The sequence below is a fragment of the Protopterus annectens genome, chromosome 11.part0, assembly GCF_019279795.1.
Source record: "Protopterus annectens isolate FY-2018-M chromosome 11.part0, PAN1.0, whole genome shotgun sequence".
Taxonomy (NCBI): Eukaryota; Metazoa; Chordata; order Ceratodontiformes; family Protopteridae; genus Protopterus; species Protopterus annectens.
In genome coordinates this window covers 838,953,042-838,980,835 of record NC_056745.1, presented here as the reverse complement: position 1 = coordinate 838,980,835, position 27,794 = coordinate 838,953,042, and the positions used below count along the sequence as shown (strand labels likewise).

Below are 27,794 nucleotides of genomic sequence, written 5' to 3'. Positions count from 1 at the left end.
ACACAAAGCCCACAAACTCAGTGTGCCACTCAACCACAGCCCATAAGGCATAACAACGTACCCAACACTCTAGTCATAGGTGACTCTACAGTCAGGCACACTGAAGTTCCACTCACCAGGCTAAACAAGGAGAAAGTTACTGTCAGCTGCCTGTTGGGTGCCAGGATCCACCACATAACGCATGCACTCAGGTCACTCCACAACAAGTACAAATATGACTCTGTCATTGTCCATGTTGGTGTGAATGACCAGAGACGTACCTCCTTGGACTACATGAAAAGGGACATGGAGGAGCTGTCCAATCTTGTAGCCCAGGCAGGTATGACCCTAGCCCTGAGTAGCATCCTGTCTTCACCCAGAGTGATACCACAGTACAAGGACAAAATGATTGACTTCAACAATTGGCTAAGCTTCTGGTGTCATTCTAAGGGGATCCAGTATCTGTCTGCCTGGGATGACATGATCGACAAAAACATGATTCTTTGCCAGAGATGGCCTGCACCTGTCGCCCCTGGGATTCTGGATACTGGCCAAGGCTCTAGCCACCCCTATAGTGCCTTTTTTAGGCAAGGTTCAAATGACAAATTCACCATCATAACAGGTACAGGCAAGAAGAATCTGAGGGTATTGCTACTCAATGCTAGAAGTCTAAATCTCAAAATGCACTCACTCGAGGCACTCCTTAAAATGGAGGACAACATCTGTGCAGCGACAGAGACCTGGTCCAAGGCTCCAGAGAGTACCCCTGCATTACCAGGCTATAATTCATACCACACCTTTTGGCCACCTAACCTGGACTGAAACACTAAAGGCAGAGGAGTGTCCATATTCATTAAGGATATTCACACCTCCAGGCTAGTTGCTCAGCATAATGCATCCGAGATTATCCAAGTGAAACAAACTCTGGGCAAGACCGCAATCAGAATTGTAGCTTGCTACAGATCCCCCACCATGCCCCAGGATTCCCACTCCTCATTTCTTAATACACTGGAAAATATTAGGGTACAACCTAACACCCTAATAATGGGTGATTTCAACTACCCTACCATTAACTGGGAAAACTACTCATGTACCAACTCTTGTGCTCAACGTTTTCTGGAATTCATAAATTCCAATGCCATGGATCAACTTATCCACACCCCCACCAGGGGCAGCAATATCCTAGACCTGGTTATTACCAACATGGGCAACTAGTGCTCCATACCAGAGGTCAATTCCTCGTTGGTCAGATCCGACCACAAGCTAATCGCCCTAGATATCCACATCCCTCCCCTACCCCCATTAGGGAAACCACAGTAAAAAATTTCTCCAAAGCCAACTTCACGCTTCTTAAGACAGACGTGGCAAACTTCACGACACCCATGCTGACGGACAATAGAGGTACGACTGCTGAATCCTACACAAATGCACTTTATAAGCACTTACACAAGTGCATGGATTGTGCAATCCCTAACAGAACCAAGATGCTATCCTCCAAAAAAAGAAAGCCAATCTGGTGGTCCCCTGCCATAAACAAACTCTACAACAGAAGAAAGAAACTGTTGCAAAAAAAGAGCAAAATTGGAGAAACTCCCTCGTCAGCCTGAGTAAGAAGCTGAGATCCCTCATAAAATACTCCAAAGCTAATTATGAAAACAAAATCGCCACTGATTCTAAAGACAACCACAAAGCATTCTACAGCTATGTCAAGAATCTCAATGGCAACACTCAGATCTGCTCCGAGTTACAGCACAATGGCACTAAATATACAGAACCAACTGATATTGCCAACATCCCGGCAGATAGGATCAGCGCTACACACTATCCAAAGCCAAGAACACAGCATCCATGGGACCTGACGACATCCCAGGCTGTGTTCTACATGAACTACAGAATGTACTGGCACCCCACCTAAGTACCATGTTCAATCATAGCCTCACCTCGGGCTATGTGCCCACTGAATGGCACACAGCGACAGTTATCCCACTCCACAAAGGGGGAGCCACCACAGACCCTGGAAACTACCGCCTCATTAGCCTAACGAGCCTTGTCTGCAAGGCTATGGAACGTATTATCATGGAACTTATAAACAATGACATTGGTAATCTCCAAACTCAGGACCCCACCCAGTTCGGGTTTGTAAAAGGCAGATCATGTCTCCTAAACCTGACAGACTTCTTTGAAGCAGTCAAAGCCGTAGATGAGGGTAAGGTTGTTCACACAGCCTATCTAGATCTCGACAAAGCTTTCGACACCATCCCCCACTCTGGAATTATAGATAAACTCACTAAACTAGGTATAAACCGTATGTCACAAGATGGTTTGCCAACTGGCTCACTGACAGAACCCACACTGTTAAAGTAGCAGACTCCAAATCTGACTTCAAACCAGTGACAAGTGGAGTACCACAGGGTTCAGTCCTGGGTCCTCTCCTGTTTGGTATCTACTTCTCTGAAGTACAGGCCAACACAGAAGGTCTTTGGCTAACTAAGTTCGCAGATAACTGCAAACTAGGAGCCATAATCAAAACTCCAAAAGATGTGGACATCCTACAAAAGGGCCTCGCTGAGACAGATGCCTGGTGTCAAAGCCATGGCCTCAAGCTCAATGCCAAAAAGTGCATTGTCATCCCTTTTGATAAAAACTCAGTACCCATGAACTACCACATAGGCGGTAGTCTACTTAACACTGAAAGTGTGATGAGACCTTGGGACACAGGTGGACAGTAGTCTCTCTTGATAATCATATTGCCACAGTAGTCAGGAAATCCTTCTACATGGCAGACCTCCTCACAAAAGGTTTCTCATCCAGGAAAAAGAGGTCATTGTTCCCCTCTACTCGCCACTCATTAGACCCATTATATAGAGTACAAAGTCCCTTTTGGTATGTACCTCACAAGACATCTACAACAACTGGAAAGGCCACAGAAATACCTCACAAAGAGGATTACCGGCCTCAAACAGATGCCCTATGCAGACCGTCTCAAAAAACTGCAGCTTTACTCCATTGCATATCGCCAAATCAGAGGCGATCTCGGACTAACACACAAAGCTATGTCAAACCCAGAGCTTTTAGACCTGCTCCACTTAAAGAACTCCCAATCCCTACGAGCTACATGGTCTAGGGACCTAAACCTTGTCACCACAATAAACAGAACATGCTGGAGGGATAGATTCCTGTCCTAGAGGCTTCCCATACTCTGGAACAAACTACCTATCTATATCAAACAAAGCTCCTCATTAGCGCTCTTCAAGAAAAATCTTGATGATTGGATGGGAGATAGGAAATTCACCCCGGGGATCACTTCTGTGGCTCTGCTCGACAGTGGCACAGGAAAATAATTTTCTTGGGTGGCGAAAGCCAGGGTACCTTTGGCTAGGCTTATATACGCCCTAGGGCCAATAGCCTAGTACCTACCTATGAACAAGTAAAAACACATTAATAAAATTAGTCGTAAGCCCTAAGCCTGAGAACACTATGTACCGAAGTGTTCTCATTTAAACCAGGAGAACCACTGAATTTAAATGGAGTTGCCATAGCAATTATTTTACTTCTGTGGTTTCAATAGGACCACCACAGGGACTAAGCAGCAAATTTAAAGGACTTAAAATTATTGCAACTCAGGGTATGTTTGTACAAAGCATTGTTAGTGTTCCTATGCTTAATATCACTCAAATGTTCATAAATCCTACATTTGAAGATACAATTAGTCTTCCCAATGTAAAAAGAACTACATGTGGAACACAATGGAATATAGACCGCCTTAGACAAATTGGAATCACATCCCCCCGCCAGTTTAACCGGAATATGGTCCTACTGAAATTTCTGATGCTTCTAAAATATACCTACATTGCCTGCAGCAACCACATTTCTTCACTCCCCTGCCTTTTTTTTTTTTTATTAACACCAAATGGTACTTCAAAATTTTGCTTAAGATTCCTGCTCTTCTTAAAAACTACCCTAGGCGAATGACCAAGTAAAGCTGAAATTTCTCGATCTGCTCTAAAAAAAAATGCTAATATTTGTTGATAATCTGCCTAACTTGGGAAGTAAAAGGATGACACTCCAACATAAGGCTTTTAGACATGTCAGCATTTTCAGAAATGGGATCAGTAACTTCAGGCTATCCCAAAATGGGACGAAAACATCCCAATCTAGTAAAAAACCTCATGTCTAATGTCTGAAATAAACTGTATAGGATAAAACAAAATCAGTTCTAGTTATACACAATCATGTAGAGAAATTCAAAAACAATACATTTTAGTGGAGATATAAAATCAAACTTCACAATAAAAAAGACATTACAAGCCATACGTAAATGTAGTAAATTCTAAAACCAGATCAAACTGACAGAATTTTTAAGATGTCAGAAATAGAATTATTATTAAAACATCCAGATACCAAAGGTTAAAACAATATTAATACTTTCTTCAACTTCATCAGAAAACTGAAGGGTAGAAATCAGAAAAATGGCACATCAATAAAAGGCAAATGAATAATTTCGGACCTTAATGACTAATCCAGCATGCACTCTGAAAAGACTTGGCAACCATTTTAAATAACAAAATATGAAAAAAAATGTAGTTATAACATCACGACAATAAACCACTAATCACAGAAGATGTTGCAGAAACAAATGTTAAAATACTCAGGAAATCTAGCTTTACAGAATCTGACGATATTCCAGGGGCATTCCTACACAAATTCAAAAATAACACTGTCTGTCCTTTTAAAATAATTTTAACAGATGACTGTTGCATCATCTCCAGATAATTACTGAACCATCAGATTAACATGCATACTTTTCAAACTATAATCATAAAACTACAATGAACTTTGATTATATAACTGATGGCTAGCCAGTTCTGTGGCTTGAAGTGATGGATCCCTGACTATGGCCCAAGAGGCAAGGGTTCCTTTAAAAGAAAAAGCCAAACTAAAAGGGTATGCTTGAATGGCTGATGCTGGCTCTCCCTTCTTGGTGGAAAGCTGGGGGTCACGATTCCAACTATATACAGTATGACAGTATTGGGAAGGACAGGCAAACATTCAGTAGTCCCATTCACAGCAGTGTAGTGAGACGTGCAGAGATGGACACTGCACTCTTGCCTCCCAACAGCAGGGCAGCTTCTACCTCCAAAGTCATTCTCCTGCATTAAAAAAAGAATCTCAGCCTACATACAATATTCTTCTCCAAACTTCCAAAATGTCTACAAACTGAGTAACAGCTTACTTTCAGCTCTACCAGTGAGAAAACAGAAACTCTGACAAGACAGCCAGTGAATTTGTCTTTTGGGGTAAAGTTCAGTAACTGGCTAGTAAAGTGTACTGCCTGGATGCCAGCAAATAAGAAATTCAGGGAAGCTGAAAGAAAATCAATTACAAAAGGTGAGGAGAAAACACTAGCTGGAAAGAATCCTACAGCTGTTCAGCAAATATCAGTTCAAGCTCCAGCTTTGGTGCAAGACAAGACTTCCAGTAATCTAGAGGAAAAAAATAAATGAAAGGTGCTCAGATCTGATTAAAATAAATGAAACACTGAAAAATATATCAAGTCAAATAATAACAAAAGGTTGGAAAAAACGGAAGGAGCTTTAAACAGATATTCAGATTAGCTGATAAAACTGCAAAAAACTCAGAGGTCAAAATGAAGAAAAAGGCTTGCTGAGTAAGAGACTGCTCAAGAAGAGATGGTACAAAAAATAAAAAACAACAAACCACTACCTACAACTGGATACAAGCAACTTTAATTAACAAGTGTCAAGCACTTTCGACCAAAACAGTCTGCATCAAAACAAAGTATCAATACAACTTGAATCAATTTAAATAAAGGTCAGTAAAAATCACGACTTAATACATTAAATCAGAAATACTCAGATAAAAAACAAAACACTCACTTAGGTTGAATTGGAGATTTAAAACCACTTTATACATTAATATAGGTATTCAAACCAGGTGGGGGTGTAGGCATTAAACAAAATCTGCCACTTGACTTCTTTAAAATCAAGCTACCCCTCCCTGTCACCATTGAAATCTCCATATACATGGTCTATAACTGTGAAGACAAACATTCTGAAACCTTGACATTCTAACTAAAAAACAAAAAGTGTCCAGGAAGCAAAACCCCAGTAAAAAAATCCAGTTAACTCCTGTAAAAATATATTAGCTACTTTATTCAAAAATGATACACTGGTTAAGCACTTTTGTCAATCGTATGACTTCATCAGAACTGCAAGTGCATCACATAATCGAGTTTAAGAAGACAAGAAATCATTTGAGTTCACACACCCACCCATAACAGCCAATCAAAAAAGCAGATTCATATATGTTACATAAAAAACTTAAAGCATAACATTATCAAAGGTCAACTGGTTAGACTGAGCTGTCTTACCACTGATGTTGAGTTGAGTTGTTGGATGAGTTTTACAAAGCACTTCATGACAGATTTGTTTATAGAGGGTATCCTAGGGATATAGGCAAGAGGTTCATGGCAGGTGTCAGACAGTTATTCTGCTGTAAAAACTCAGAATACTATACGTTGGTCTCTTTCCATGCCTTTGACTTTTACATTGGATAGTGCTGCTATTAAGCGAGGTATCAGTAATAACTTGAGAATTTTGTCAGCCAACAAGGAAGTTAAGAAGGCAGTGTGGAATACACCTTTATTCATAAACAAAAAAGCATGGATTATTAAGTCATTAACGGAAGTGAGACAATATACAACGACCAGTAAAAGAGGTATATATAAACGCATGACCTATGCCATGTGTAGGTACATTTCGGACACTCCATACTTCACACACTTTGTAGCAGAAAGAACTTACAGTGTGTATCTGTTTTTTTTTTTCACTTTTGCCTCCAGATATGTGGTTTATTTGGCCAACTGTAGTTCATGTAATTCATATTATATAGCTAAAACTATGACAGCTTAGGAAGCAAGTCTAAGAGCACCAATAGGCAGTGAAAATCAAGAATTACAAAAATGCTTTAACCAAGCATTCAGTAGAATGTCAAGGTTTCAAAATGTTTGTCTTCACAGTTACATACCATGTATCTAGAGATTTCAATGGTGACAGGGAGGGGGAACTTGATTTTAAAGAAGTCAAGTGGCAGATTTTTTTTAATGCCTATACCTCACCTGGTCTGAATAGCAACATTAATAATAAAATGGTTTTAAATCACCAATTCAACTTAAAATAAGTGTAAGAGAGTGTTTATCTGAGTATTTACTTCTGATTGCATGTATTAAGTCATGTGATTTTTACTAAGAATATTTAAATTGATTCAGTTGTATTGATATTTTGTTCTGATGAAGACCTTTTTGGTCGAAAGCGCTTAACATTTGTTTATTAAAGTTGCTTGTAACCAGTTATCGATAGCAGTTTATTTTTTTATAAGTGTATCTATTAGCCTCTACTTTCTAGAAGTTTTGCTTTGGTATTTCTGATGTTACAAAAATGGCAGAATTAGAGGACAAAGCTCTTAGAGAAAACCTGAGATTTTCTGCTGTAACAGGAACTGGAAAGAACAAACTGTATTAATTTTATGAAAGCACAAATAAGCAACTGGACTACTATTCCACAGCAGGAGTTGTTAACTGAAAGAGCACACTGTGTGTTTGCTCCAGATCTGGCCACGAATATGCAATCCTACCAGCAGAGAGAGTTGATTCTGACAAAATCATGGCAAAACGACAAAAGTACTAAAAGAAATGTGAGACATTAGTGTGTTTGTAGAAAATGCTTACTCACTGTGCAACAGACAGAAGAGGGATAATTTTATTCCAGTAATCAAGGAATTTTGAGAAATGGGCATAAGATTCAAGCTGCTGTACCCAGCTATTTTCAGAATATTTTACCTGGATGGTCAAAATCATTTTTTTATGCAGAACGTGCTAAGGTGAAAATACAATGGTATATCAAACAAAAAAGAGCAAGCAGAAGGGGATTCTGCTGCTTATTATTATTATTATTTATTTTTATAATAAAATCCACAGAGAGACTATGCCAGTGAAACATTTTCCAATGTTCCAAAGGAAAATGGTTGTGAGAGAAAAAAAAAAGCACAAGATTTGACTAGACGAACCAGGAGTACTTTGGAAATGAACCAGCAACTAAAATTAGGAGATGAAGACCAACAACTTGGAAACTGATGAATAAATGTCAGATTACAAAGCATTAATTACATTTGTGAAGTATGACAGAACAAGAAAACATGGAAGTATTGGACTTTTTGACTTTGTTAAATTTATTGAGGACTACAAAGTGTATGTCTTACTTCATGTCAATGATGTTTAGAAGAATAGTTAGGAGAGAAGAGGAAGGAAAGAGTTAACTAAGTAAAATAAAATTTTGAACAGTATTTTTATAATACATTACATACACTGCATGCTATAAAGTAAAGCTTTTTCATTTATTTTTGTGTGCAATAAGGATACTAAAGTAAATGGGTGCTTTTTTTTCTTTCATTCTTCTTGTTCAGTTTTAAGAAATGTAGGCAGTGCAATGTAAAAACAGAAAAAAGCCTAGACAAAATACCATGATACAAGAAACCTTAATATGCTTTTTCTTACTTTTGCATAGGAGAATGACTGGATTAAGGCCATTATCTTGATTTAACAATACATCAAGATAATGGCCAATAAAAATAGAATGAAAATTTCCCCTCTAGGTCATAAATGTTCACAGTGCAAAATGTGTAGTGGGAGGCAACTGTGTATCTGGTTTTCATGTTTCTATGGAGACAATCTGATAAGGGGGCAATACAAATAGAATATTTCTATCTTCTGAATGCATTCAAGTTGTTTTCTACATATGGGAAAGGAATAAACATAAGACAAAAAAACAGTACTTACTAAACAAAAAAAAAGGAAACACAGGCTGAATCATGTCTCTTAGCATTGATAACCTTCATTATAGGATAGTTCAAGCCTAAGAGTGTACCTGGGACAACTGTTCCTATTAGGAGGATTAAACATTATTATTTGAAGATGTACATAGGTTCTGGGTGTGTACTTTTTTTTTTTGAGGGTTTTCATTAAAACAAAGTTTTCTAAGACTGACAGTGGCTCAAATGGATATGACAAGAAACAACTGTACAGCTAATGAACCTGTCAAACAGTGTATGCATGTAACAAAAGTTGAAACTAGACATTAAAAAAAAAAAAAAAAAAAAGTCTGGTAGGCTCATTGACAGAACCTACACTGTAAAAGTTGCAGACTCCAAATCTGACTTCAAACCAATGACAAGTGGAGTACCACAGGGTTCAGTCCTGGGACCTCTCCTGTTTGGTATCTACTTCTCTGAAGTACAGGCTAACACAGAAGGCCTCTAGCTAAGGATGTTCGCAGATGACTGCAAACTAGGAGCTATAGTAGAGTCCCCAAATTATGTGGACATCCTACAGAAGGGCCTCACTGAGGCAGATGCCTGGTGTCAGAGCCATGCCCTCAAGCTCAATGCCAAAAAGTGCATTATTAACCCCTTTGGTAAAAACTCTGTACTCATGAACTACCACACAGGTGGCAGTCTTCTTAACACCGAATGTATGATAAGAGACCTTGGGACCCAGGTGGACATTAGTCTCTCCTTTGATAATCACATTGCCACAGTAGTCAGGAAATCCTTCCACATGGCACAGCTCATCACAAAAGGGTTCTCATTGAGGAAAAAAAGAGGTCATTATTTCCCTCTACTCGACACTCATTAGACCCATTATAGAGTACAACGCCCCTTTTGGAATGTACCTCACAAGACATCTGCAGCAGCTGGAAAGGCCACATAAGTATCTCACAAAGAGAATTACTGGCCTCAAACAGATGCCCTACACTGACAGTCTCAAAGAACTCCAGCTTTACTCTGTAGCATATTGCCTACTCCGAGGTGATCTCTGCCTAACATATAAAACTATGTCAAACCCAAAGCTGTTAGACATGCTACACCTAAAGAAATCCCAATCCCTCCAAGCTACACGCTCTAGGGACCTAAACCTTGTCACCACAACAAACAGGACTTGCTGGAGGGATAGATTCCTGTCCCAGAGACTTCACATACTCTGGAACAAGCTACAAGCTACATCTATGTCAAGCAAAGTTCCTCATTAACACTCTTCAAGAAAAATCTTGATGAGTGGATGGGAAATAGGAAATACACCCCGGGGATCACTTCTGTGGCTCTGCTCGACAGGGGCACAGGAAATTAACTTTCTTGGGTTGGCATAAGCCAGGGAACTTTGTTGGCCAGGCTTACTTAGGACCTTGGGCTGATAGCCTAGTACCTACCTATGAACCTATGTGAATGGTCTGACAGATATAAAAAAATTAAAGAGTAGTGAACTATATGAAAAAAAGCAGAATGCAAATAGCTATACTACATGGAGACACATCTGGAAAGAAAGAGTTTGTGAATTTGGTAAACAAAGGATTTTGGGATGGTTATTCCATGCAATACCTGAGGCAAAGAAAATGGGGAGTACTTATATTAAATTGTGAGAGGAGCTACAATAGTGACAGAAGAGAATAAAAAGATAACGACAGATTTGCAGTACTAAGGGGCTACTTATAGGTAAGAAATGGAACTTGATTTGCAACAGTGAGGATGTATCTGTGAGGCCTACAAGGGAAAATATAACAAAAGAAGGTAGATTTTGAAGAAATTTATGAAAATATTTGGTATAAAAGATGTGAGTTCGGAGATAATTTGCATATTATTCTCCTGGTACAAAGTCTGGGCTAGACTTGACAGAAATTATATTTCATAAAAATGTACACTTAATTGAGAGTTTTAATACGTATCCAATAACTACTTCAGATCACGTACCAATAATAGCCAAAATAAAAATGGAGTAATGTAACACAAAATAGACACTGGTGCTTCCCCACCTCTGTAAAAAGAGGAATTTAAGGAATGGGTAGTAGAAATTAATTGGGCATTATTAGAGAAGATAGAAAATTCTTCTGAAAATATAGCTTGGAAGTGGGATAAAATTAAAGTGGGGTTTAAAAATAGGTTGGAAATAAAAGAAAAAGACATATGGTTGAGAAGTAACAAGAATTATTTAAAGGAACTGACAAAGGCTAATGTATTGAAGAATAGGTGGAATCTCACAGAACAACAGGCACAATTGCAGAGGCTAAAGAGAAAATAAGGGATTACTTCGGTAATATGCATGAGTTTAGAAAGGTTGTTGTTAAGCAACTGTTTTTTTAACAACAACTCCAGAGCACAAAAACTTTTAGCGCAATGCCTAAGGGCAACAGAAAGTAGAAAGGGTTGCTGGAAAGGTTAGAGAGTCTAGTACACGAAAAATAACCAGACATCCTGTAGAGGTCTTAGAAATATTTTGGAAATTTTATGAAAATCTGTATAAAGCAGAGAAATGTGGAAATCAAGAAAAAGTACAAGTGGAAATGTTTATGAAAGAATTAAATATTTCAATGTTAGAGGCAGATGAGGCTCAATTACTAACAGTTATGACGGAAAGAGATGACATAAAAATTATGTATTACCAATCTATAAGAAAGTCCCCAAGAATATACGGTATTACTGCGGAAGTTTGGAAGCTAGGAGGGAGACAGTGATAAAGATCTGGAAGGTTCTGCTTAACAGCATTTTAAAAGGAGGAGAAGTACCAACATCCTACAAGAAAGCAGTGGTGGGTCTAATACTGAAAGATGGTGAAAACCCATCAGATCCAGGGTGCTGCAAAGGTGTAGCAGTTAGCGTTACTGCCTCACAGCAAGAGGTTTTCTTGTTCGATTCATGGAATGGGTGCCCTCTGTGTGGAGTCTGCATGTCCTCCCTGCATTTGTGTGGGTTGCCTCCAGGTGCTCCAGTTTCTTCCCACACTCCAAAAGACATGTGTCTGGAGCGTTTCTCCCTGGGCCTCCGCTTGAAAATGGGCTCTGTCCCAGTCGGACTTTCCCTGTAAACAAATGTTAAATAAATATAGGCCCATTTCAATTCTAAACCATGATTACAAAGTGTTTATGTCTGCAATGGTTAAAAGAATAACAAAGATGATGCCAAAATTGATAAGACATGGATCAATATGGTTTTGTGAAGATGAAGCAATCATCTGACAACATTAATAGAACAATGATGATCCACAGGGAAGAAGAATGTAAGAAAATGCCACTGTTGTTGGGTCTTGATGCAGAGAAAGCATTTGACAGAGTAAGCTGGGATTTTGTGAGTAGGGCAATACAAGCATTGCATTCCCTGATAAAATGATAAGGTTGATTAGGAAGATATACGAGGAATGGAAGGCAACAATTAGAGTGGGGGTCCTCTTTGATAAATTCTGTTTGAGTAGAGTAACCAGATGGGGTGCCCTCTTTCCCCTTTGTTATTTGCATTATATTTAGAACGAGTGGCAAATAAAATTAAGGACTTGCTAATTCAAAGATCCAACTGGTATGGTAGTCAAGAAAAGTTGGCTTTAATTTGCAGATTATATTATTTTATATCTGATAAAATCAGAAAGGACATTCCATTGTTGTATAACATTCTGAGGCAGTTTCAACTCTTTTTGGGATACAAAATTAATGAAGAAAAAAACAAAAGCAATAGCTGTAAACTATGTACCCACACACAAATTGGTTCAACAATACCCATATTCATGGAGACAAGATAAAATAAAGTACTTAGAAGTACGGAGTAAAAAGGATTCTGTTATGGCAGCTAAGGATATGTACGAAGAAACTAAACAAAAGGTAATAGAAAAACTGAGAAATTGGAATCTCTGTTTTATGGATATGGATAGCAAGATACACCAGTAAAAATGCTTTTAGTCCCTTTAATTTTATACACAGGCCAAGCATATTTTTTATTAGCCAGAGAAGAAGTTGTGGATAGCAATATTGAGTTGAAGGATTTTATCTGGAAGGAGAAGAGGGCAAGAGTCGAGTGGGATAAGTTGATCCTTCCAGTAGAATAAGGTGGTTTCGGATCACCTGATTTGAAGGGTATTTTAGAGCTACATGGGTAATGCACCTATACATAGCACAAGCAGAAAGCTAGAATTCCAAGAGGAAAGACAGGATGATGAAACGGGGGGGGGGGGGGGGGTCAAGAAAAAAAAAAAGAGAAACTGTGATTTTGGATGCAAATCCTTAAAGAGATTATAAATATAGTATTCTGTATGGTTATTGTTAAAGTAGCAACAACTATTCTTGGAACTAAGCCAGCACAGGGATGGAGAAAGCAGATTCTACCAACAGGGATGACTGCAATTAGGGGTACAGAGAATATGAAGAGGGGGCTGGATTTTACGAGAGAAAACTGGCAAAGAAACCAAGGTATTGGCAGAAAATAATTAGGGAGGGAAAGGTAAAAGAATGGGAAGAGGCCAATAATTCATTTGGACAGTAGACTAGAGATTGATATCAATCCTTTACAGGGAAAGCAGAGTATAAGCAAAAGAGAAAGAAATAGGGGATCCTAAGTAAAAGATCAGCACTTGTAGATGTTTTAGTAGAATATAGAACAAAAGCTGCTATTAAAAAAATGGATATGTACTAGGGCATATAAAATATTGCAGGATAACTACAGGAATCATTCAAACGATGTTAGAAAGGATCGGGAAGAGAGATTGGATAAGCAATTCAAAAAGAAACAATGGAGATATATATGTAGGGCTTCCAAATATGAACCAAAGTCTATTATTATTATTATTATTATTATTATTATTATTATTATTATTTGTATATCCCTGGCAGACTCCAAGGAAATTTTCCTCAGGTAGATTGCAAATGTTAGAGGTGTGACAATGAAGAAAGAGGTAACTGGAAAGATATTCTTTGGGGAGTGCAACAAGTTGGCAGACTTTAAAAATTTCCTGCAGACTACAACAGAATTACTGGGTAAGCAAACTGGTATAACTAAGGAAATTATTTTTATAGCTATGATACAGAATCAGAACTGTCTAGACATAGCAAAGCCTTGCAGAGTTCAACTCTGGTGGTTGCAAAAAAAAAAAAAAAAAAAAAAAAAAAAAAAAAAAATTTTAGAAAATCGAAGTCTAAACCAACTGTACTAGAAGTAGTGAATATAGTAACAAACATAAAACTAGAAGTGTGATCTTTAGAAAATGACAAGAGCAAATACAGAGAAAATGGAAATTGTGTGAACAATACATGCAGAATAATGTTTTAGAAGAGGAATGAGGTATAAGGGAAATAAGGCATTTATATAAATGTATGATTGCCTATGTCATAAATGATAAGTGATACTCTAATAAAGATGTTTGCTGTAAAAAAATATTATTCTCCAATTCTGGCTGAGACAGTTGGAAAGGGGACTAGGGAGCCAACAAATAACTGTCAGCCATATGCTCTAAGCAATGATGTAGAAAGTGTACATTTACATATGACACTCTTACCTTTGATCCAAATGTTTCCAAACTGGTTTGGAAAATGTTTTGGGCAGCTCATCTAGTATTAAAGGGAGTAACAGGACAATCCACAGAAATATTGCTCCAATTTACATGAAACTCATTTGGCCAATTATCCAGTACAATGCAGCATTTTTTTTAAATTGTCTAATGAAGCACATGGTACAACTAGTGAAAATTCAATGGTTTTTATACAAGAGCAAAAGCTAGGCTATGAAATGTAATTAACACAGGTTTGTTAAGGGGGACAATACTGTACTTAATTTTACACGAGCTTCTAAAAGGTTATGTAGTCTTCAGGGCACTGTTGACTCTAGCATTTAACACAAAGGATGAATGCTCTCAGCTGTTAACAAGTACTTTCATATAGTCAAGGGTACAGGGTTTGATTACTTCCATCTCAGTTTGCATAGTGTGTGACTGTGAGCAAATCACTTATCCAGAAAGTACTCCCCAGATGCCCCTGAAAGGGAACACTTGGGTTAAGCAAATGCATTCAGTTAGCAAATATATTTCAAGAAAAGAAAACACTGTGCCTGAAACACCCAGCACACATTATCAATTCAGGTAAACTGTTAGATTAAATGTAAACGGGGGGCGGGGGGGGGGTCTGCTCATAACACTGCACCCATCTGGACAACTGTCTTTCACAATGTGCAACAAATGGGTGAAATGCGAAACATCATGTCCATAATTTAGTATACCATTCCTAATTAAGCAGTGACACTGCTGTCTAATATTAAGAAATTGCTACACTATTTTTAATGGGTAAAGGAAAACAGACAAAGGGTTATGTCACTGAAACTGCTAGAACACAAAAGTCCGAAAACTTGATCTTGAAACCTATGGATTTTTCCAGTGGTGTGCTGAATAGGGCAAGTTATATATTCTGGTCATGCACTACTCTTGTCATCCCATGTGTCAAAGAATGCTATCAAGCAACTCTTATCAGACACCTTTATTATTAAATGCACTGTTCAAGATTTCGACACACATGTCCTTCTAGAAAAATCAGCAAAATTAGTAATACAATTAGTGTTTTTGCAGAAGTAAAAAGAACGGACTGCAAATTTCCCTTTCTTTATAGCCCCCTTACACGGTGGAGTAATACAATATGCAATATCCCCTGAACTATAATAAATGCATACAGATGTAGTGAGCTACTGAACAAGGCTATAATTCAAGGAAAAGGAAAGGAGTGGGGCATCTACTAAAGGTAAACAATACAACATGACAACAGTAAATAATAAAGAAGAAAAATGCAAAGGACTCACACTGGAGTACAAAATAATAGACTAGCGGAATTATATTCAATAAGCCAAGAAAATAACAGACAGTGGTAATACAAGTACACATATGATGAAGTGCTACGGTGACTAACGTTAAGGCAATCACCACAAAAATAAGTCTTCAGATAAGTAAAGCATAAAAAAACACAAGTGGATACTAGCAGCTGTTTAAAACATTTTGTATGAAAACTGTGCACCTACGTCAATATGAAATGTATACTTAAGAGTCATGCTCAGTCTGAATGATCTGAGCTTAATCCCTTCACCTACACTATCATTCTTAGAGAAACGTCAGGAATGTAATGATGAAACCTTACATGCACTTCAGCCTAGCAGTGTCACGTCTACTACAGCACACTGACACATTCAGGAAAAGAGCTCAAACGGTTCTTATTTCTAATATTCCATTCATTCTCTGTTACCCACGAATTAAGATAATGTAATTTAATACTTCTCTATAAAATAATTTTAAGAACAAGAAAGCACTTCAGCTTTTTTAAATACGCCACTATTCTGACAACAGAGTTTCATGAATTTGACAGAAAACTATGTCAAAATGATTATCTTAAAAGGCATATATCTAGCCAACATAATATATTAACAATGTGTTTCTTACATACGACTTAAATCGAAGTATTTTCTCAACAAACTCGCACTACTGAGAAGCGCTACGCTTAAAATTTCATTTTACAGCAATATTTCTTCCATATAACAATTCATTAAGAAAAGCATATAAAGACTAACAGAATGTTGTATCCAAAATTAACTACTTCATTTACCTTCTGATTGTGTGCTGTTTAAAAAGGGGATACCATGCTGAAAACTGACATTTCATAACTTGGTCTTTCTTCATACTGTCCTGCTTAAAACCCTTCAAACCAAACAAATCCCGTCCAACCACCAATTCAAACCGGCACCACAAACACGACTCTCAACCATTAGTACCGATAAATAAATTAAAAAAAGTGTTTAACAAATATGTTTGTTAGTACACAAAATTGGATGTAATACAACAAGCAACCATAAATATAAATGTAATTACTGAACTGTTTAGCTGTATTGCGACTCTGAAAATGTTGTATGAGCCCAACTTTGGTAAATGTTGCCATGGGGAAATATTTGATTGTGACTCTTTGGTAAAGAAATTTTAAATTGTGAATTACAGTCTGCACGTATGTTGTAAGTATGTGTGCTTTTGTGTATTAATGTCGGGTTTGTTTTTGTGTATTACCTGCATATGAAGCAGACTTATTAATATTAATTATTTGTTCTTTAAACTGTTGAAGCTACGGCCATTGAAATATTTTTGGAAGAATAGTGTCAGGCACTGCCTCTTCGGGATTTTTCTGCCAAGGTAGTGAGGGAACTAACTTGACAGAGTTCAAAGTCTCTCTTCGAACATGAAGTGTTTAATCCCAATGTCCTACTCTTTGGATTAGGAAACACTTTAGCGCCTTTTAACGTATGGGACAGAAGGACCAATTGGCTAAAACGTAGTCAGGCAATTAACTACATTTTTGAAATGGTCAGGTTTTGGTGGTGTTTGTTTCGAATTATTACTTTTTTGTCTTCTTGCGGTCTTTAAATTTTGGATTAGTACCAAGACTTTTTTTTACTCATTCTGCTGTACTGTTGCTTATCCACGTGGTACAGTAGAATGCACTGTACAGACATCTGCAGGATTTTCTTTTAGTTTTTGCAAGTCTGTAAACACCACTACGCTTATCATAACTGTTTTCGCATCGTGGTCCCGTCGTGCAGCAATCTGTGTTTGCTTTTGGATTGTTTGTTTTTTCCTGGGCGGGGGTGGAGGCGGAGTTTAACCTGGGGCAGCAGGTATACGCGGCTACTTTGCGTTACCTACACTTTGTGAATAGCTGTCACTAGACTGTCCAATGAATATGAGCGAAGCAGTAAATGTAATCAGATTGGTTATATGAACAGTACTCTTCCAGATTAGCAATTTCTCGGTAAGAGCACACGGTTGAAAACAACTAAAGTAACGAATCTTTATTTGATACGACTGATTCTTAAATGTATTCGTCTTACGATAGTAAATGGTTAATTCACATTAAAATATGAGTTGCATTCTGTTTTGTGTTGTATAGTGTAATCTGTGTTGTAATTACTACATCTTTAGAAGTATTGCTAAAATGCAGTAACTTGATTTCCATTAAATATGCAATGTTGTAACACATTTAAGTATTTAATTTAGCTGCACATGTATGTAACATTTGAGCTTTGATGGTTGCTTGTCTTGTTTATTTTACTCTCAGAAAGAAGAGATTCGATCACAAGAGACTTTGAGCCATGGCCCAGAACAGTAAATGGCAATAGAGGTGCAGCAGTAGATTTTATAAGGTAAGAATGCATATGTTTGTTGTAAAGATGCCTTGATTTGGTAGTTTAATAGGAGTGTATTCTGTTAGGCAGTTTCTCAGAAGTGGATGCATATAACTTTCTGTTGTGGGTACATTTTAAGAATATGCATGTTATATATGTGTATGTAATGCATATACATATGTATACATCTATAGTACATATACATGTTTACAGTCACATGAGGGAGTCTGCCTTTTTCCCAGCAGTTAGTGGGAACATAGCAGGAAACATATTGGTAGACAAGGCAAACCATCACAGTGAGTGCGACACACACATGCACCCCTTTTGAGGGCAATTAGGAAGGCTGCTAGTTCACTTTAACCTACATTATGTTTTCAGTATGTCTGAGAAAAGCCGGTCACCTGATGAAAACCCACACAGGCATAAGGAAGATGTGCAGTGTGTGCCACACATACCTATGAAATATAAATCATTGATTGCACAGTCTGTTCATAATCCCATTTGTCTGTACACGCATGTTTAAAGTATAGATAGCACCATCTGGGTATCCTTACTGTCTTCATGTGGGAAATACGTGTATGTGTGTCTATCTGTATGTATGTGTTTCCATATATATGGGAGATAGTGTAGGTATCTGTCTGTACGTATGTGTCCAAATATATATACACACACACACACACACACACACACACACACACACACACACATACATATATAATGTGTCAGTGTATATGTGTGTGCAATAAAATGTGTATAGATGCACATACACACACACACACACGTATAGCTATATACATATATGTTTGGGGAGCGTTCATCTTATCAAGCTAAGTAAAATAGTTTATGAATTAGCATCTGTGTCTGGGGAGCAGTAATCTGTTTGAGGCTGGAGTACTTTTATGCCAAACGGTAATGTAGTTTCAGGTCAGGATTTAATTCAACAGCAAAAACAACAGCAAGGCAGCAAAAGAACAATCAGTTAATGAGTTTATTGTTTAATTGCCTATTTAAGCTGCGGTGGTGCAGCGGTAGCATTGTCGCCTCACAGCAAGAGGTTCTCCCGTTCGATTCTCGGCTGGAGCGCCTTCTGTGTGGAGTCTGCGTGTCCTCCCCGCAGTCGAGTGGCGTTCGAAAGACATGCATAAATGGGAGTGCCTTTGTTAAAGGTTGGGCGTCGAACTGGCACCTCAGCACCATAAAAATCTACTGCCATTCATTAGCGGACCGGAGGTCTACTGTGGTAACTCCTAACTGGGAAAAGCCGAAAGAAGAAAAAAAAAGATTGATTAATTGCCTGTTTAGTAGTGTATATAAAATAAGTGTGTGATGTGAAGTAATTGTGTACTCCAAGAAGGCAGTGTATGCCGAGACATCAGAGAGGAATACATTTTATTCATTGGGTCCCTAGTCTTTGTTTTTCGTTGTATTTGCTGCAGTATTTAACTCAACTGTATTTTAGTGACTACTTTTTCTACTAATTTACAAAATTTAAGGTATGGATCTGTTTAGTATTCAATATATGAACTGCTGAGCCTTTTCATTTTCAACCACACTATGTAACAGGGTTAACTGCCATTGATCTGAGGTGCTTAATCAAGCTTTTGTTTACTTCCAGACAATATGACTTTTGTTATATTGTTGTTTGCAGGCACTGGATTTGTAGTGAGCGATAGGCAAAACTGTCTTAAGATCAGAAGATAGACGAATAACTGTTTGAGCCTCTGAGACAGTTACAGTGATTACATACTCTGTGTATGATAAGTGAGGGGGACTTTGCAGGTACGGGGTAACACATTTGTTGAACATGGAGAAGGGTATTTCTTCAAAGATAGGCCCTTGGGGATCTCCTGTCAGGATATTTTTTTTCCTAAAATGGATGTAATGGAGCTCCATGATGCTTCAAATGTGTGATCCACAGGATAATAATCCAGTCAGTTTAATACTCCAGAAAGGGCTCAAGACTTATTGTAGAAGAGAGTATGTCTGGTGGCATAGCTCTCAGCCATCAGTCTCTAGAATGTGGAACACTGAGTCTCACAATGTGGAACAAATGGGCAAATGTAGAACATTTCCTAACAACCTACACTAGGAAGCAAATGGTGTGATTCGTAACTGTTTCTTCATATTTACAAAAACTTTTTTTTCAAGAGTTAGTTTGATTCAGTGTTACTTACCCTGATTATTTGCTGAAAAAATAATAGCAGTGATTGTATGACAGAATCCTTCATTGTGGAAAGGGGATGGATTATGAAATATTTTAGAATCAGAATGAGGAATGCTTCTTGTAATGCAGTATAGTTGAAGTGTATGGCTGGTTGTACTGTATCAAGTATGGAATTTGTCTTGAACTAAGACTCAAGTAATATTGGAGTCTGCATTAAGAATTTGGATATATGTATATTTTTCAAATCCTTTTGAAAGCATAGGGTTCTGCACCTGTCCACAATGGTTTATCAGATTGGGTACCACTCTGGCAGATGGAAAGGCTTAATGTCCCAGAAGACTTATTCATATTGCATACTTAGATATCTATGGCAGCCCCTATTCTCTCTCTCTCTCTCTCTCTCTCTCTCTCTCTCTCTCTCTTTTTCTGACACTGGCAGGAGGAATTTTAATTTTTTTAAATTTTCATTGTAATCCAACATGAAGGAGAGGAATGTGTTTCTCTTCTGAAATAAGAGGGGAATATGCTATCAGTGCCATTATGTAGGCCACTTTGTAACAATTAATCTTTCCTAAGTATTATAAATTTCTTTAATTTGCAGTAAAGAATTGTAAGTGGTAAACACAGTCTGTTAAGTAGTTTTATAAACTAATGACTACAATTAACGAACATAACATTCAAGTCTAAATGTTTTGATGATGTTTGTGAAAACAGTGCAGGGCAGATTATATTTAATTCTTTTTGAGAGATAAGAATGATCATATTTGGCTGAACACTCAAAAATCATGTAACAGATCCTTAAATTCCTAGTGGTTTTAACTATATGGTCCCTGTTGAGAGGAAATCACTTAGCTGGATGATAGGTGAGTTAGTACTTCACTTGACTTAAGCAGTGTTTCTAAAAGAACTGCTTTGTAGATGCTACCTAGGCAGAGTTGTCTTCATTGTAGGAGTACCCGTGCTGTTCATTCTTGTTTAGACTCTATTCTCGGTACCCATTATGTCTCTTATTGGTACTTATGACAATGTAGAATTGAGCAAGACTGGAACGGATATTAAGAAAATGATTCTTCAGGTGTTTGTCTCTGCTTAGGAGCTAGAAACATAAATAGTTAGTTTTTATAGGTGCATAGGTAAGTACTTGGCTAGCTGCACTTAAAGGCCATTTTAAGACTTGCTAATTTCTGTTTTTTGTGCTCTAATTAATCTGTATCATTTGATTAGAGGTTGCCTTACCCATCCCACGGTCAATAGTTAAATATTACCCCTAATGAAAATAATTGGGATCATGCCATAGATCATTTGAGGTGACCCGTGCATAGGAGCTGCCTCTGTCCTGTTAGTACAGGGAAGTCCTGTGGTTACTTTTCTGTTTCCCATCCATAGATCCAAGTTGCACTTGAATATGGACAGGGATGAACTTTTATTTTATGTCAGTGGGGAGTGTGTTCCAGAGCAGCAGTATACACCGTGAGATATACCTGTCCCTCTAAACCATTCTGGTTATGGTGCACAAGAGGTTTACATCCCTAAACAGAGTATTTCTGATGTAATTTGACTTGCTTATGTGCAGTAAATCCATTAGTATTGGGTCAGAGGATGCTTTGTATGCCTGACAGAGGTCATCTCTTAGCATTCTGTAGGATACCAAGTGTAGTGAAAGGACTTTGAGTCAGTCCTTGTAGGACATGTTTAGGCCTTGTATCCCTTTAGTAAGGTATCTCTCTGGTTTCTGTCAGTATTTTTTCCAACTAGAATCTTTGTGCAGTTATGTCTAGAATACATATACTGACTAATAGGCTTTGAGGTCTGTAAATTGCCATGCCAGATATTACTAAGATTGTTACAGAAAGAAATCTGACATCTACATTCTTGTGCTGCAGTACTAGTCTAAGTATAATTGCAGTAATTGCCTTTATAACAGAAGCTTGTCACAACAGGCAGCTAGTTCGTTCTCATCACTAGCCACAGTCTTGGTTTCATTGTTTGGGAGGCCGTGCCCCTAATAACCAAGATTGATTAATGGTGGACACAGTGCATGAACTAGTTGCTGGAGCGTATTACACTTTGAAATTTTGCAGATTCGCTGCAACTGCTGAGTGTTTATTATCATTCAGACTGCACGATATTCTCCATGGAAGAACCACGTTTAATAATTAGTGTAGACACTGTTGGCTGTGTTAAAATTATCTGAAATTTTGTTTCAGCAGTTTTATAAGGCAAGGCATGCTGAAATAACAGTGGCATAAGAACCATGTTTTGAGGAAAAAAGTAAGGCTTGAGCCATGAAGGTGCAACAGCATTTGATTTGTTAGAAACAACATCCATGTTCCCTAATAATAAATTGGTAATATTGTGTCACAGTAGGCCCTTGATGATGGAGCAGATAACATTACACTAAGTTACTACCCAGAAATGGGGCATCAAGGACTAAATCAGTTTTGCTTATCCATGTGCTTTTTGCCTTAGTGCCAGATGACCATCTAGTCTCCTCCCCCTGTTGATACTGAACCCATTTTTTCCCCTCGTTCTGGCTGCCCCCAACATGGAGGCAAGAACTGATATGAAGTGGCCATTATCCGAGCAGACATGGTGGTAGTTTGTGCCCTCCCCAGCACACTAACAAAGTATTTTTGTTAAGGCCCTAACCCCACCCTGGATATTGATGTGAGCAACTGTGCCACTGTATAGCATACCACACCCTCACTTTATGCATGCATGCTTCCACCGACATGCTGATGAAGTTACCCACTTCTTCTGCATTGACCTTTTTTTTTTTGTGCCGTGCAAGCCTCTGCTTGCATGGCGGCAATTAGCTGACCAAACCACAACCCCTCTTCCCTAGGTTGAACAAGCCAGCACCGACCATTTATTCCCACCTGGCTCTTCCAGCAGCTGAACTTCTTCTGCTTTGAGCTCTGGTCATCTGAGTCTTAATCGGGACTTTATCCCTGAGTACCACAGAACTGGTCTGTTGTGAAACAAATGTGATCATGTGTGTATGTGGTAGGAAAACAGGCCTCGTGTTAAGACAAGGTTGGTAACAAGTTTTGTTTAGAGGACAGAGCAGAAAGTTTCAAGCTAATTGGTGGAGGCAAATATAATTGGAGCTAGTTAGTAACTGTGTAGGTGTCATCCAACTCGAGGGGCCCCTGGACAGACTTCAACTGTTACGTTTATGCGCAGCTTTAAAATTGTAGACTGTGTTTCTGTAACAAGTAGAAACACATGTATGAATGTGCAAAGTTAGCAATAAAAAAACTCCTTTGTCTCTCAAGACCTGAAGAGTGTTGCAGCTGTCCTCTTCTTGGCTTTCCCTCCTCTCTTTGTCCTATTCTTTCCTTGCACTATTCAGGTATTCTGTGCTCTGCATGCCATTCCAGGGCTCTTCTACTCTCACTCTGAACTACTAACCACTTTCCAGCTATAGCAAACTCCTTTCTCCTGCCAATCCTTTATTCCAGTTCTTTAACATCAAATTTTCCTTTTCTGTTCTAACATGCACACATCAACTGTCTCAGTCTCTGTTTTTATCCTAGTTATTCCCATCTGTATTCCCAACTGCTCACCACCACAGTGACTGTATTATGCACACTTTTTGTATCCAAATTTCCCTTAATTTGTATGATTTTCAGAATAGAGTTATAACCTATCCTGGTTTTGACAGCTATATTCCATGAAAATGGTTTGTAATATTCAGTTAGAATAAATTGTAGTTTTTCTCTATAGTAATACTGTATATAAAACAATTGAACAAATAAAAGTCTACAGCAGTAACTCTGTTTCAGTGATAAACTGGTCTAATCTGTCTTGCAAAATTTCAAGTTTCACTAAGAAATCACTTCTGGCATCAGAAAAAGTGGCAACTGTTTTTCTGGGACTGGGCATGGTACTAGATAAGCAATATGCAAACGTATCTGCTCCTTGTACTAGTCATTTATGGTATCTACTCCTTGTACTTTGCACCCATTATTACATTTGGTTTTGGTAGTGTCCTTGCATTTTTTAGCTTTGGCATGATTTACAATTACAAGTTCTTGAAGCTGTACACCCTTCTTACAGTTGTAAGATGTAGAATGCATTCTACATATTGTATGTGGAATCCTTTCCAGAGTGCATAACCTTGCACTCTTTTTTTCTATATTAATTCCCTGTGTCTCCTGCCACTCTGGAGACTGTCCTCTCCATTTCTGACCTACTGAACAAGTGTCCATGTCATCATATGTGGTGATCTTGCTGTCCAGCCCCAATTCAGTATTTTCACATGCATATTCTAATTAGGAATGATACAGCACAGAACCCAGTAATACTCTGATTGCTTATTTTTTTCCTTTAAATTGTCCATTAACAACAATCTCAATCAGTTTTCTAGCTAGGTCATGATTTGGACCCTCACCCCATACCCTTTTATTTTTTCTGCAAATCTCCTGTGCTATGTATTGCTTGCCTACAGTATGTACACCATGCCTAAACAGTTTTCTCTGTCTTCTTCAGTAATGCCCAGAAGCCAGGTTGAATGTGAACTAGCAAAACTTCTCCTCCATTAGGTGTGAAGCCCACCTTTCAGTCAGATAATTCACCAGTTTGGCCTGCAGCTGTATCAACATATTAATTCAAGGAGAACAGTGATGAAATAAATTGCCTTTATGATATGCATACATAAATGTATGTTGCAAATTAGAAAAGCTGTCATATCTTTTGTATGCTTCAGAAATTGTGTGTGCTGTGTGGAGGGTCCTACTTTAGTATACTGTTTGTCCAGCACCCTTTTTTCAAAATATTTATAGGGAAATTTCTCCTCTAGTTCATTTTCACATTCTGGGTCCTGTGTTATTTAATTTATTTAAATTGGGCAGTGTTTGAGAGCATAATGTGCTACTGATCAGATAAGATGTACCAATGAAGTGGAAATTGCATGTGCTGCTGAAAGTGATGGGGATGGTTCAAAACATTTACAGAACCAATTCAATATCAAAATTGTCTGTAGAAAACAGAATAGAATTTAAACCTAGGTGAATGTAAGGCCATTCCTACAGTGGTGCAGCGGTTAACATTGTCACCTCACAGCAAGAGATTCTCCGGTTCGATTCTCTGCTGGGGTGCCTTCTGTGCTGAGTCTGCATGTCCTCCATGCATTCACATGGGTTTCCTCCAGGTACTCAGGTTTCCTCTCACATTCCAAAGAGATGTGTTTGGAGCATTTCTCCCCAGACCTCTGCTGAAAATAGGCTCTGTCCTAGTCAGACATTCCGGTCAACAAATGTTAAATTCCTGTAGGTAATCAGGAAGCTAATTACTGTGTAGACAATAACCCTAATTAATGTGACTTAATTTTGTGATTTTGAAAACTGATTTCTGCAAAGTTGGAGGTACAGTTACCATTTCACATTAGTACTAGTAAGCTCTCATTAAAAATATGACCAATTTTTGGATATCTACAGCAGAGTTTTGGGGTATCTGCAGGGAAGTACTTGTATTTGCTAAAAATGCTATCACTTCACATCAAATTGCCCGTCATGCTAACTTGGAGATCCAAATCACCCTTAACAAATCCAGCTGTTTCTCCATTGCTTGCCACAGATCCCCTTCAGTATCCATCAGAGATTATAGAAATTGCATTAATATCCTTGAGGTATTAAGTATCAAACCAAATACCTCCTTACTAGGAGACTTCAGTTACCCATGCCTTGATTGCACACGTACATCTCCAAAAATGGATGTGGTCAGCATTTCCTAGACTTTGCAAATATCAGTGGACTGGAACAAATTGTAAAACTACCCATTAGAGTCTGTAATATCTTTGACCTGGTCTCCGCCAACACAGCCTGTGTCTGTACCCCACTCAGAATCTCCTTGTCCCTGGTTAAATGTGACCACAGTTCAGTCATCTGTGTGAGGCAGTCTTTAGGGCTGTTCTGGGTAAACTTACTTCAGCATGTAGAAGAACTGTGGAAAATTATCCAATTGAAAGGGCTGCCGTATTCACCTCCAACTTTTAACAGCACATAAACAGTTGTATAAAAAAGTCAGTACCTTAACAACCCCCCCCCCCAAAAAGAAGGTAAATTCAAGAATAAAAATTCCCAGTGGAACTGTCCTACTAATAAACTGAATAACAAAAGAAGGAAGATAATGACAAGTTGTAAGAACTCCCCATTCCCCTACCTCAAGACCACACTGAAATATGCAGCAAGGAAATTTAAAAGCAGTGTTAGAAAATGTAAAGCAGATTATGAGCTTAAGGTTGTTACTTATAAAAAGCTAAAACAATAAGTGGGAAGGTCACTGAAAAACCAATCAGTAAAAACAAAATGAAAACTCCAGCAAAGCTAGAACTTCCACTGAGTGACCTCCCAAACCTCTTGTGTCAGAGGCACATGGGATATATGCAAATGATCCTTATGAGCATCAGGTGTTTCAGCTAATTGGCAATTCTGAATGCCCATGACTTGTTTCGTCATTTTAATGGACAGTTTCAGGCCAATAAAGCCAACCCCCACTAGCTGTGGATATGCATATTTCAGCCTTATGACCTCATCAGTACAGCACAAGCAGAGTGTTTGACTAAGCATAGGAAACACAGGGTTGTTATACCCAGCTGATGTTCATAAAAAGGGCACTTCAAATCTCTCTTCAGTTATGTTAGGAAATTAAGGAATACTATCCAACAGTGCACTGAGCTCATCCATAATAACCTCACGCATTCCAGTCCCAGGGATTTAACCAGTATATTAGCAGACCACTTTAGTCCCACTTATCCACATTGTTGCCCTCATTATTCCCTGAAAGTTCACATTCCCCTGAAGCGACTTGGGAACAACTCTTACAATCCCTGTTAAGGGCTAAATTAATATTTCCATGGACCAGACAGTATAGTAGGTTACAGTCTCATCAGTGCCTTGTATGCACTGTTTGTTCAGTTTAAGAGGTCCGATCTCTTCTTATCCACAGGGTCTATTTCTGACACTTGGAGAGCAGCGACTGCCATATGCAAGGCAGCCTTTCTGCAGACCCAGGAAATTATAGGCACCTCAACCTCTCTAGTCTTGTGTACAAAGCCATGGAACGTATCCTAGCAGAACTTATGAGGTCCTATGCAACTTATCTTATGTAGACCTAAATCACTTTGGTTTTTGTGAAGTGCAGATCCTGTTTTCCCAATTTAGTAACCTTCTTTGAAAAGGTTTATAGAAGCTGTAGACTGTGATCACTCTGTACATGCTGTTAATCTTGACCTGGCCAAGGCTTTTGACATTATTACCTGTGCTCTTACTGTTGAAAAAAATGATAAACTTAATCCACTAGACTGTATATTGGCTGTCCAGTAGATCCAAAGTGGTGAAAGTTGCCTATTCCCTCTTGAACATAGAACTGTAGTGGGGGTACCACAGAGATCAGTACTGGGCCATCTCCTGTTTGACATTTATTTTGCAGACATCCAAGCCGATGTATCAGAAGTATGATTGACCAAGTTTGCTGCAGTCTGCAAGCTGGATACTATTTGCTCGTCTACTGATGTTAATGCCTCCAGCAAGGGCTGCAACATGCACATACCGAGTTTACCAGAAACAGTCTGAAGTAAAATGCAAAAAATGTATTGTAGCATTGTGTGGCAAAAAAAGCCGCT

At 38.3% G+C, this 27,794-nt stretch overlaps 2 protein-coding genes across 6 annotated transcripts in view; one reads left to right on the top strand and one right to left on the bottom strand.

Moving 5' to 3' along the window:
- Window positions 1–16,585, bottom strand: part of CDC123 (cell division cycle 123) — a 904,444-nt gene extending 887,859 nt beyond the window's left edge. The window contains exon 1 of the mRNA XM_044088252.1: window positions 16,440–16,585. Within this exon, the coding sequence (XP_043944187.1) occupies window positions 16,440–16,513 (74 nt within the window). The 5' untranslated portion in view covers window positions 16,514–16,585. The remainder of the gene's footprint in view (window positions 1–16,439) is intronic.
- A 149-nt stretch (window positions 16,586–16,734) lies between these two features.
- Window positions 16,735–27,794, top strand: part of NUDT5 (nudix hydrolase 5) — a 623,744-nt gene continuing 612,684 nt past the window's right edge. Inside the window, exons 1-2 of one of the 5 annotated variants that reach the window (XM_044088255.1) lie at window positions 16,735–16,839; window positions 17,937–18,021. The gene's annotated coding sequence lies outside the window, so the exon portion shown is untranslated. The other 4 variants (XM_044088256.1, XM_044088259.1, XM_044088254.1 and 1 more) reach the window with 4 other exon arrangements.